General features: G+C 36.1%; 1 protein-coding gene across 7 annotated transcripts in view; it reads left to right on the top strand.

The window, feature by feature from the left end:
- DENND5B (DENN domain containing 5B) overlaps nt 1–13,396 on the top strand; it is a 193,867-nt gene that overhangs the window by 121,191 nt on the left and 59,280 nt on the right. For 4 of the 7 annotated variants that reach the window (XM_041735703.1, XM_041735705.1, XM_041735702.1 and 1 more), the window contains 4 exons: nt 3,553–4,089; nt 6,586–6,817; nt 9,680–9,763; nt 11,720–11,870. In XM_041735703.1, the coding sequence (XP_041591637.1) occupies nt 3,553–4,089; nt 6,586–6,817; nt 9,680–9,763; nt 11,720–11,870 (1,004 nt within the window). The remainder of the gene's footprint in view (nt 1–3,552; nt 4,090–6,585; nt 6,818–9,679; nt 9,764–11,719; nt 11,871–13,396) is intronic. The other 3 variants (XM_041735707.1, XM_041735706.1, XM_041735704.1) reach the window with 1 other exon arrangement.

Here is a 13,396-nt window from a genome sequence, read left to right as displayed (position 1 = left end):
TTAAATACACTCACTCGGGCAGCGTGGGTGGCTCAGCGGTTTAGTGCCGCCTTCAGCCCAGGACCTGATCCTAGAGACCTGGGGTGGAGTCCCATGTCAGGCTCCCTGCAAGGAGCGTGCTTCTCCTGTGTCTCTGCCTCTCTCTCTCTGTGTCTCTCATGAATAAGTAAATAAATTCTTTTAAAAAAATAAAATAAATACACTCACTCATAATATTCATCTCCTCCTTCTTTTCCCTGAAAACTGTAAAATAAAATAATAGTTAAAAATAGTGACAGGGCAAAAAAAAAAAAAAAGAGAGAGAGAGAGAGAGAAAAAAATAGTGAGGGGTTTCTTAGAATAGTTATGAAAATGATAAGTTTACAAAATGATTATTTTAGGAAGGTATGATTTTAGTTGTTAGCTAACTAATGTAACTACATAGACTTATAATTAACCACCCACTTACTTTTCCCATAGTTCTAAAATGATAGGCACAGGTAACCATTTTGTTATATTGTTTTTTGGGGGTTGGGGTGAGGAGAGTGTTGGTAGAAGGATATAGCACTGAGGAGGATGAATTGCAGAGAATGGCACCTCACTTTCTCCCATTCTCGCTTATCTTTATAGTAAATGGTAGGCAAAAAAAAAAAAACTAAATTAGAATTACTTTTTTATTGTATCTTGCCTGAGGTTCTATGGGAATATTTTATTTTCTATGGGAATATTTTAAATATTCTCCTCTGGTTTACCCCTATGCCAGCTTAACTTCAGCCATTGAGAAACTGTATCCTTCACTAAGTATAGAGAAAGCTGCCCTGACTTTACATTCCTGGATATTTCCTCCTCCTATGTACATTTTTGGAGTACCACAAAATGACTATCTCCTTGAGCTTTATTCAGTCATTCACCAAACAGTTGTCTCATACACTACCAGTGTAGGCTAGATTAGGAGACTTTGAGAGAAGTAAGATATAACTTTTGCTTTTCAAAATAAGTCATTTACAAATATTACAAACAGGTTAAAAAAAAGTAAGAGGAATGAATGAACTAAGCATATATGCAGAAGAAATCAGAACTCCTTTAGGGTAGGGATGTAAGATGGCTTCATGGCAGAAGAAATGATTAAACTTCAAGTCTTTGTTCCCTTTCTTTTGAAGGAATGTCTTTCATTTTTAACTAAAAGTGATAACCTACCATGAATGTGTGAGCAGCATTGGTCAGTAAAGATACAGAAATATTTAGTCCTAAAACAATGTTAAATTGAGATGTCAAGTGTATTTTTATTGTGTATATATTTCTTGAGCTCTTCTGATAGAATTTTTTAGTTTAATGGTATTAAAAGTGAAAAAAAAAATGATCATCAGAATGCCCTATTGTATGGAGTTGTTTTAGAAAAAAAGGCTTTTTAGTTTTTCTCCAGTAAGTCTTCCTAACACAAGTTAATAATCCTGTTTTCATTTTGTGATAATCAAAACCCCAACTTGGGCCCATCTAAGCAATCATAGGGAAGGTATGAGAGACTTATGGAAACATGAAGATAGGCCAGTAATGTGGTGCTGGAACAGCCACCTTGCCCTATCCTTTCAATTCAGCAGTGATTGTATGAGCATAACAAGCTTTAAAATTTCCCAGATGTATCATTTTCTCTTTTCATAGAAGAAGGATAGAAAAGGATAGCAGGAAGACATTAATGAAGGAGACAGTACAAAATGTAAGAGGTGGGAGGTTGCTAGCTAACATTTAGATTAGCATGTTAGTGAATTTTTTTCTTCCATTTTTAAAGACTCTGAATCATCCATCTGAATTATAGTGACCTACTTTCTCTCCCTAAGCCTTTCAACACATCCTGCTTTCTAGAGACTATAGATACGTATATAAAGATGTGGATTTGGAGAAAGCTGTAGGCAGCAATACTGTCTTCAAGATTTGCCTTCATCTCTTATTTTCTTTAGAGGAAACTACTGATATTGGAGATAAGGAAAATTTGAGGAAAAAAAATCTTTAAAGCCACCAGGCTGTTTGAGGATGCTTACCTGGAACAGGTGTCAGGATGTTGCCTAACTTCTTAGGCCTCAGTTTCTGCATCTGCAGAATTAAAGAGAGGGATTCACAGGTCATTTCAGGCTTGAGAGTAATGATTGTTGATTCTCTGTTTTTAGATGGAAGGTAATCTTGAATTTTGATTGAGCTAAATATAGAAATTTGCTGTGCTTTTTGTGCACCATCACCTGACATAGAGCAGGGATCAAGAGAAAAGTAAAAACCCAACTCTTTGCTCTCTTCTTTGCACCTTTCACCCTATAGGATCAAAGGGCAGTACGAATTGTCTCCTTGCTGACCTGGGTGGAGGGCTGTAGGAGAGAGAGGGAAATTCAAAATGAAACTTTCTATTCTGTTGATTGACTTCCAGCCTATGCCCTATGTTGAGCCACTAACATAGTCAGGATCAGTTTTATGTAATGGGCTATATCTTTGGCTTCCCACCCTTCCACAGTCCATGAGCATAATCTTCCTTTACACTGACAACCTCGTTCTGATTAATAAGAGAGTATGAACAATAAAAGTAAAATACTGTTATGGAGTCTACTGTAATCACATACATGAGGGATAATGAGAATTTCATGCATGTACTTGGCCCCTCAAATTATCCATAACTACTTGGAAAATATTTAAAAGTCTTTTTATTCAATATAAATTCAAAATCTATAGTGTAAGCAAACTCAAAAATTTTTTTCCTCTGATCTCTATTTCCTCTTTTTTTCAACTCAAAAATATCTCCTGAATCAGCTCTTAATTATTCAAGGAATAATCATTTGTAATTGTCTAAGCACTTGCCTCTACTGCTCTCTGCCTCCTGCTGTTTGTCTAATAACTCCTGAAATGGTTTTGCTAAGAGGTTGAAGCTAATTTTGGATAAAGTGAAAATTTGTGGGTTTTCTGTGAATTGGATTGTTCTTTGCCAATTTCATCCCATTTGGGGGGACTACAGCTGCTAAAATTTAGCAATTATTGTTAATTCTAAATTACAAATAGTGTCAAAGCAGTAGAATGGCAAAGAAAGTTCAGACTGAATTCATCCAGTGAGCATTTTACCCAGTGCTTTCTATTTGTAAGGTACAACTCTGTCCACCTTTACTCATTTTGGAATGCCTAAGAGATGTCATATATTACAGAATCATGTCCAGATTATAATAAATTGCTAAGACCCAGAGAAAATATCCATTTATATTAAAAACGGTATAAAATAATTATGGGAAAAAAATTTTAAAGAATAAAAATACTTAACCTTCAGAAGGTTAACATAAAAGGCAGTGTAAGGTCTTCAAAGTTCACATCACAAGAAAATAATTATAATTATGTGTGGTGATGGATTTTAACCAGACTTACTGTGGTAATCATTTATAATATATATCGAATCGCACACATAAAACAAAATGTTATATATCAGTTATATCTCAGTTTTTAAAAAGGCAATTTGTAATCTATGGTTTTATTTATAATAGTTGGTGAGAATATTTTAGAATATAAAAATTTTGTTATCAAACCCTTTATATTACTTTTTTTTTGCAGGCTAATTTGTGTTTTGTGGACATTGACAACCATTTTATTGAATTGCCTGAAGAATTTCCACAATTCCCCAATAAGGTGGATTTTATCCAGGAACTCTCTGAAGTGCTTCTTCAATTTGGGATCCCTCCTGAGGGCAGCCTACATGGCAGTGAGAGTGCCACCAAACTGAAGAACCTGGTCCTGAAGGACTTGGTTAATGACAAGAAGAATGGCAACGTCTCCACTAACAACATCAGCATGTATGAGTTGCTGAAGGGCAACGAAACCATAGCCCGCCTCCAAGCTCTGGCCAAGCGGACCGGTGTGACCGTGGAAAAAATGGACCTTTCTGCCACATTGAGTGAAAAAGAAAAGGATTTAAAACTGCAGTGTGAAGAGGCAGAACTAAGGGACTACCAGCTCAACGTGCAGCTCCGCGAGGTCTTTGCTAACCGCTTTACACAGATGTTCGCAGATTATGAAGCATTTGTGATTCAGACTGCCCAGGACATGGAATCCTGGCTGACCAACCGAGAACAGATGCAGAACTTTGACAAAGTAAAAAAACAAAACAAAACAAAAAACCCCAACAGTTTCCCTTTCTATGGCTCTTAGTAGGCTGTTTTACTAATCTTGTTAACTTTTTTCACCACAGATTTTTCCTCTCTCCTTTCCCATTAAGAACTTATTCTTCTATTTGGCCTTCATCCTATAATGACATCTCAACTTGTCCATGTAAAAATAACAGTTTAGTTTCAGAAGACAAAGTTTTACCTCATCTTAGGATCAAAAGAGAGAAAGTGAATAAATTAGGTTTTATGACTGTAAGTCTAAAGTTCCATTCCAAAGTTTGTAGGAAAGGAAGACAGAAAATGACACTGACTTTCAATTGTCCTGCTGAAATCGAAGCTTCTTTCTCAGGTTTCCTAGAAAGTATTCTTCTGGCAGATTTTCTGGACGCATCCACCACTTTTTGTGTTTGCTTTTGTTTTCATTTTCCAGACAAAAGCACTTATGGGGGTGTGCATTAACTCTTTCAGGTCATTAGAGTGTAGTGCAGTCCTCTGCCTCTGATTGCCAAGGCATCATACTGCTAATAGAATGCATTATGGCTTTTTGCTAAATGGTAGCTTTGTGTCATGAAAGACCTCTCAGAGGGGCTAATGTATTCTAAGAGGCTAATCTACAATCATGGAGTCTCTGACAAGTAAATATTAATAAACATTTTTTGTTAAGGTGGTGGGTAGTATAAAAAATTATTTTCAGACATTTTTTTTTCAGTTGGAGCTTATAAACTACATTGAGCAGTAAGTTTTGATGCATTTTTTGTTTGAGAAAACTTCTTTAATAAATTAAGCCTTCACTTCTCCAAATGTATTCCTGCTTTTAGGTTCCTTTCTTATTAAGCTTAACCATTTTTTCCTATCTGACTTGGAAGTAATCTGTGTACACTCATGATTTATCCTTGGGGCAATTCAAATTCTTATCTAAATGGAGCACTGGTACTTTCTTCCTTCTTAATCTTTATGTAGCTTCAGACTATAAATGGAATTCTTTTTATATAACCACTAGAGAAATGAAAGTTTCATGTAGCTTCCAGAAGGCCTGTAATCATTTCATTTTTCACTAGGAAAATGTACAGGACTATCACATGCTAGTCCTCCAAGCCAAGTCTTTGCTGACTTAAATGTAGTCCATGAGGGTCTGAATACCAAAAGCCAAATATTTGGCTCGTTAGGAGGGAGAAGAAAAGCTGTTTGCTGTAGAAAAAGTAAAATTGATATTTATGTATAAAATATCTTTTAAAGAGGTGAATTGATTTTTAGAGACTACTGTGAATCTTTTACTAGCTAACTGGATTTATGTAAATGCATCTAAACTATGGAGGCACTTAAATTGAGTAAGTGATTTTCTCTTTCTTTCTTTCTTTCTTTCTTTCTTTCTTTTTTTTGAGTAAGTGGTTTTCTATATGGAACTTTTTTAAAGGTTTCCTAAATTTTAGAATGAAATATAAATATTCTAGGAAGAAGCCAATGACAATTAAGGAGACTAATCTTATGTCAGAACTTTCACCTTCTAGCTTCTGCCACACTGCACTTACTCAGTAGAATGAAAAGCAAAACCAATTCAGCAGCTGAAATAGTAAATCGCCTCCAAATGTCAGCTAGTATCAAACTCTGACTATAATTCCTGCAAACTCATGAACCTGAAGAACCACAAAAAAAGAAACACTTTGTATTAGGAACTGATTACAATTTACAGAACCATTCCATGCACCATACAGACTGGTAACAGGAACATGCAGCAGGTTATGCATGTTTTCCAAAGGCTTGGTTGATTCGGGTGGTTTTTCAGGCAATATATATATATGTGTGTGTATATAAAATATATACATATATATTTTTTAGTTGTTAAGGCCTAGACTTTTTTAAATCAGCACAAATCAGAAAGAAGTATGATCTCAAAGTAACACTCCTTCGTCAGTCTCAAACAGTATTGGGGCCTAGCAAAACATCCACTTGACAGACAGAAAGATTTCACCCATAAGCACAAAGTCCAAAGTTTGGACCACCACAAAGCACAAAGTTTTTTTAAGGTTATTACGTATATCTCAATCGTATCCATTGATCACGTCAGTGCCTTATGACTCAGAGGTATACTGCATAGGCTAGGAATAGCAAGCAGGAAAAAAAAAATCACAGCTCACTGGAAAAGGGCTCAAAAATTATTGGTAAGTAAAGAGGATGATTGATGGTATTGCAGCAACTCATCCACCCTCTTTGATTAGTGATGCCCTCTTTTCTACCTAATGATCATGAGTACCAGAATGTAAATCAATTTTGAAAGGTAGAAACAGTACTAAAGGCCTAAGTGACCTAAATTCCATGAATTTAGAAGGAAAAGTGATTTTTTTTGAGATTTTTTAATTTCAAGCATCAGATTTGCATGTTATACAATTTTTTAAAAGTGACCTCATCAACAAATTTTCAGATTTATTATGTAGTACTAAGATGGTCTCTTTGCACTAATAATTTCTAATTATTCTCATTACAGGCTTCCTTTCTGTCTGACCAGCCTGAACCTTACCTGCCATTTCTTTCACGCTTCATTGAAACACAGATGTTTGCCACCTTCATTGATAATAAAATTATGTCTCAGTGGGAAGAGAAAGATTCTTTGCTTCGGGTCTTTGACTCTCGGATTGAGAAAATAAGACTGTATAATGTAAGGGCACCCACCTTGAGGACATCTATCTATCAGAAATGCAGCACTTTAAAAGAAGCAGGTACATTTGTCATGCCTTTTAAAATTAACTTAAAATCCATGATCATTTCTCTTTACACATTGTTGGCCTTATAAACCAAAAATTAGGGCAGCCCCGGTGGCCCAATGGTTTAGCGTCACCTTCAGCTCAGGGCATGATCCTGGGGTCCCGGGATTGAGTCCTGTGTCGGGCTCCCTGCGTGGAGCCTGCTTCTCCCTCTGGCTGTGTCTCTTCCTCTTTCTCTCTGTGTCTCTCATGAATAAATAAATACAATATTTAAAAAATAAAATAAACCAAAAGTTAGCTTTCAGTTTTAGACTTAATGGTTAATTCTTTGTACTGTATCAAGTGCTTTCTAGGTTTGTTTCTTTCTGTTTCCATGAGTTAATGTCCATTCCATTCCTACTTAACATTTCCCTTCCTTAGAAGAGGAGAAACAGGGGCACCTGGGTTGCTCTGTTAAGCAACTCTTGATTTTAGCTCAGGTTATGATCTCAGGTTTGTGGAATCAAGTCCCTCATCCAGTTCTGTGCTGGGCATGGAGCCTGCTTTAGATTTTCTCTCTCTCCTACTCCCTTTGCCCCTCACCCCCTCCAGAAAGAAAAGAAAGAAAGCGTAAGAAGAGGAAAAACAGTAATAAATTGAATGGAATATAACCATAAGGTTGCTATGGTTTTTGTCTTACTCTCTTTCATTGCCTTAATTGAAAAATGTACGTTTCTTTCATGCTACTCATGTTGCCTTTTTATTTCTCACTTCTTTTGTCTTCATTAAAGAAAAGATAAGTATTAATTTAAAATTATAAATCTGATAGGATGCCTGGGTGGCTCAGTCAGTTAAGCATCTGCCTTCAGTTCAGGTCATGATCTTGGGGTCCTGGGATCAAGCCCTGCTATGGGCTCCCTGCTCAACAGGAGTCTGCTTCTCCCTCTATCTCTGTGCTCTTTCTCCCTCTCTCCCTCTCTCAAAATAAAAATAAAATATTTTTAAAAATAATAAATAAAATAGTAAATCTGAGATGCTGCCTAATTTATATAACTATTACAGTATATTTATTTTTTAATGGTGCCAATAATTGTAATAGTTTCATTTATTGAAATTAAATCTCTGGATTCTTGTGGGTTTTTTTTTTTTTAATTAATCATGAGAGACAGAGGCAGAGACATAGGCAGAGGGAGAAGGAGGCTCCATGCAGGGAGCCCGATGTGGGACTCAATCCTGGGACCCCAGGATCATGCTCTGAGCAGAAGGCAGATGCTTAACCACTGAGCCATCCAGGTGTCCCAATCTCTGGATTCTTGTATTCAAATTAGAGCTTTCCCAACCTTGACACCAGTTTTCTCCTTAGAGAATCAAAAGTCTTGAGTAGTCTTCTCTGGCAATAATAAAGTCCGTTAAATAAATAAGCCTATTAATAGCCAGTATTTACTGAGCCAAACATCATACCACATGTTTTACATGCATTTTTGCATTTGATCTTAACAGTGGGGGTGTGTATGGACAGAGTTACTTCTGTTTTATTACTATCCTTATTCTACAGTTGAGAAAGCTGAAAGATTAAGTAACTTGCTTACGATTGCATAGCTAGAGGCTGGTGGAGCATGATTTGAACTCAGATTTGACTAATTCTATCACTTGAAGCATTAGTATTATATTAGATTTTTATTTAGTAAAGAAACATATGAAGTGTACCAATCCACACAATTTTAGACGTTTGTACATTGTTCCTAGCACTGTCTTTGCCAAATAAACTGATAACTATTACCTGAGTGCCACCCCCCTTTTTAAAATTTTTTTCCCCCTTCTCATATAGAAGCTATTTGAGAGCAAGCTTTCCTCTGGTGCAAAAAGAGGCAAGAAAGAGTTTTGTTTTGTTTTTTAAAGATTGTATTTATTTATTCATGAAAGACACAGAGAGAGAGAGAGGCAGAGACACACAGGCAGAGGGAGAAGCAGGCTCCATGCAGGGAGCCCAATGTGGCGCTTTATCCCAGGACTCCAAGGATCACACCCTGAGCCGAGGGCAGACGCTCAACCGCTGAGCCACCCTGGCGTCCCAAGAAAGAATTTCTTTGCTTTGTCTCCTTGCTTGCCTTCCTTACTTTATTTAAATAGATCAAAGTCACAGGAGTAGTGATGCTGTAGTTATAGCGTATTTAAGGAAAGAAGTATGTAAATGATGTCTTTATATAATCTTAAGAGGTCTCTTTGATAAGCTGAAACATCATTCTGGTGTATTCCCACTTAGTAGAGTAGATCCTTGGAGCCCCTTCAGGAAGTAGCAGTTACCTCTGTGTTTCTGGAAATTGAAGGAGTGAAATGAATGAGATTGTCTGTGCCTGTTCAGAGAACTGTATGACTTTCAGTGATTTAATAGCCATGTGAATAATATAATGCCTTGTTGAGAAAATTTCATTCCTCTCTTCCTGACAGAATTTTTTTAATGGAGCTAAGCACTGATTCCTTTATTTGTGTGCCTCCAGAAAATCTTTTCAATTAAAATATATTTTCTGTCAGCTTCTCAAAAAGTTTGACATTCCCACTGTCATCACAGAAATTATGTAATACTCTTGAAGATATACCATTATAGGTTTAACGTATGGAAATGAGATTAGGCAAAAGCAGTAGTCTCCCAGGAACCTAATTTATCAAAGACTTTTTTTTTTTTTTTAAGTAAAAGGAGACAGCTGGCTCTGTGTCTATCCCCTATAAATGGTGCAGTTACTTCTTTCATCAGATAAAATTATCCTCCTCCCACCCCCCAACAAAAACTATAGAGATGGGCTTTTTGTTGTTTTTTATTGATTTGGGGGAGGGTTCATCCTTTGTTATTTTGCTTTTATTTTTGTTTTGCCTCTAACTAAAAAGAATTTTAATTTGCAGGTGAACACTTTAGGCAGAGGCTATCTGCTGTTGATATTGTGGCACCAGAACCTCATGATTTCTGTGCAGAAAGACAAGTTGATAGTAATACAGAGTTTTTCTTTTCTCTTACCAATCACAGAAAATGAGTATTGGCACAAACCCTTGAAGATCTAACAGACCCATGACCTCTTAAAGCAGGCATTTAATAATTTCTGAAAGTTCAGTATTCACTGGTGGTATAATTACAGAAAAGTAACATTGCATTATGCTCCCTATGGCAATCTTCAGTATAAACCCCAAAATAACTCATTGTGAATCATGTTTCTTGTTTTTAAATATCTTCCTACTAAAGGAGAATAACTCCATATCAGATGGATTTCTCTGTCATTTTAAATCCAGCAGAAAAACTGAAGCTACTTTTTTTCTTCCTTTCATGAGAACAGAACCATTCATTGGCAGAGATGGAATTTTGTAGTATTTCATGGAACATAAAATTGGCAGGGACTTCAGAGGATTCCATGCCATGAATGTAAGCTTTATTTTGCCTAAGCCATCTGTTAATTAAGTGTTTTATAAATATTAGGAAGCGCTCAGAGTATAGATAGGGTTGTGGAGAGCCAGAGGGCATCATTGTAAATTAAATACCATTTCACGTTAAAACATGGCATTCTTTCGCCCAACATAGAACATATGGACTGTGTTTTAAGAAAAGTTACAAGTTACATATTAAAAATAAAATGAAATTCATGAAGTTTTAGATAAGCTCATATGAATTATAAAGGAAAAATGAGGGAAATTTGAAGTAGGTATCTAATATTGTGAATTTTAAGTCATTGAAGCTAATAGGGACTTCTGCAGAGCATCCCTAAATGCTGTCATCAAGCACAAGCAACTGGCTTAGGTGAAGCATTTATGTCACACAGGATGGTATTAAACATGTTATTTTGACAAGGGTGGAATATGTCATGGACAGACCCCTCTCTGCTCAAAAAGAAAGTTTGTAAAACTATGTATGAGGAATAACCAGCAGTACTCAATCTGCTGATAATTGAAATGGGCAAAATAAACTATTCCATGAAATACTTATAAAAATACCTTTTACTTCTCTTAAATCTCAAGATTAGCAGTTCCCAGAGTGCGTTCTGTTTATCATACCACCACAATTACTGCTTGTTCTTTCCTTTTAATAATCTGTAGGCAAAGGATTAAAGACCTAGTCTTGCTTCACAAATACATTTTTCTCTTGAAAATTCAGTTCATAAAAACATTTAAGAACTGATTTTTCTACCAGAGAAATAGTTTGCTATTTTTTGGGTCTTTGAGATATCCTCCTTACTTTAAGTTGTTTTAAATAGAAATATTGAATGATTCCTATCTTTTAACATTGGCTTATTTTATTCTTCAGAAGGTCAGTTGCTTATCCTCTGGACATTTTCTAAATGCCTGCTTATTTAATTGTTCTCTGCATTGCCCCTCTTGATCTAATAAACACTCCTAAGTGACTCCTACTAACGAGAATGTGTTGCTAAAAGTGAAGTAATAAACTTTATAGTTTCTTATTTTCACAAATGGAGAACTAGAAATATTTAATGAATCTTAGTACAATACAAAGAAATAAAGTAATATAAGGCTGCTGTGCTTGCTTTTCCTTCCCTGTCTTTCAGTTCAAAGTCAATATTTTATTTGCCATCATTTTCTTAAAAGTTGTACTTAGAACCATATTTTCATTAAGAAAGTATTTTTCTTAAATATTTAATATTGAAGTATTAAAATACTGATTATTCCACTTAAGGGAAACTTGTTTCAGTACTGTAGATTTTCAACCGTGCTGCCATACTTTTGACAGAGGCAGAAAATACCATGAAAATTAGTCATCTACTATTCACTTGAAATTAACCTCTTTATACTTACATCACACTGATTTCTCAAGAGCTTTTATGAAAATCTATCTTAGAATGTAAGAAAGATTGAGTTCTTTGTTGGTGCATGAGTGGAGGAAACATTGTTTTAGGTTTAGCCAATGAAATGTCTCTAATTTGTTATAAATTTAATTTTTAGCCCAATCAATTGAGCAGCGACTAATGAAAATGGATCACACTGCAATCCATCCACATCTGCTTGATATGAAAATCGGTCAAGGCAAATATGAGCAAGGGTTTTTTCCAAAGTTACAGTCTGATGTCTTGGCAACAGGACCAACTAATAACAAGTAAGCATGTTCTCCATTTGAGCAGTGAGTTGAAGGGATAAGAAGGGTGCAATGCTGTGCAGCTCTAATGGGGCACTGAAGTCATTAAATATCTTATCGATCTGGATCACTTTCTTCAAATCAATCCATTTGGAATATGGATTGGCATTCTGTGAGTATTTGACTTTAATTCCATCATGTGAAAAATCCAAAGACTAGAGATTTTTTTCTTTTTTAAAGTAATGTGCACTTGGGAATAGTTTCACTTTAAATATAATGTTAATACTGTCTAATGGAATTAGAAAATGTATACTTTCATTGTTGTATTAGTTTCCTGGGACTGCTGTAACAAAGTACTACAAATTTAGTAGCTTTTAAAATAACAGAAATTTATTCTTTCACAGTTCTGGAAACTGGAAATTCAAAATCAAGGTATTGGCAGGGCCGTTCTCCCTCCAAGAACTCTAAGGGAGAAGCCTTCTTTGCTTCTTCAACTTCTGCTGGCCTCAGGCATTCTTGACTTCTAACAGTGCTAACTCTAGTCTCTATCTCTGTCTTCATGTCCCTCTATGTCTGAGTCCAAGTTTCCTCCTCTTATGAGGACACCAGTCCTGTTGGATTAGGCCCCATATTAATGACCTCATCTTAACTTGATGACATTTCCAAAGACCGAATAAGGTCTCATGGTCATAGGTATTGAGTTTAAGACTTCAACATGTCATGGAGGGAAGTGGGAGGTAGGCATAGTTCAACCTAGAACACCACCTTTTTTTAAGAATCAAGTGCAAAAATTACCAAAAAATAAAGATAAACCCTGTTATTTTTTATGGCAGATGATTCCATTTAGAAAATATCTAAATGTGATTAGAATTGAAAGAATTATTTGGGTTAGGGGAATTCTTAACTTTAGGTGAATATAGTGTTTAATTAACAAGTGAGTAATATTTTTATGCAAAGATGGCGCCGAAGGTGAAGAAGGAAGCCCTGCCCTTCCCAAAGCAAAAACAAAGCTAAGGCTTTCAAGGCCAAGAAAGTGATGCTGAAAGGCATCCACATTTACAAAAAGATCCGTATGTCACTTACATTACTATGACCAAGACATTGCATCTCCAGAGGCAGCCCAAATACCCTCTAAAGAGTGCCTCCGGGAGCAACAAGCTTGATCACCATGGCATCATCAAGTTCCCCCTGACTACAGAGTCAGCCGTGAAGAAAACAGAAGCCAGCTATACACTTGTGTTCATTGTGGATGTCGAGGCCAACAGCACCAGATCAAACAGGCTGTGAAGAAGCTCTACAACATTGACAGGCCAAGATCAACACCCTGATCAGGAGAGAAGAAGGCATATGTTCTACTGGCTCCTGACTCTGATGCTTTGGATGTTGCCAACAAAATTGGGATCATCTAAACTGAGTCCAGCTGGCTAAATCTAAATATAGATATTTTTTTTTCACCATTAAAAAAAAAAAAAAAACTAGCAAGTGAGAAATAGAAATAAAGGAGGGTTTTCCAAGAAAGGACACAAAGAGGGGTGTCTGGGTGGCTC

The sequence above is a fragment of the Vulpes lagopus genome, chromosome 21 (genome assembly GCF_018345385.1).
Source record: "Vulpes lagopus strain Blue_001 chromosome 21, ASM1834538v1, whole genome shotgun sequence".
Lineage (NCBI taxonomy): Eukaryota > Metazoa > Chordata > Mammalia > Carnivora > Canidae > Vulpes > Vulpes lagopus.
This window is presented reverse-complemented; position numbering and strand designations above follow the sequence as displayed.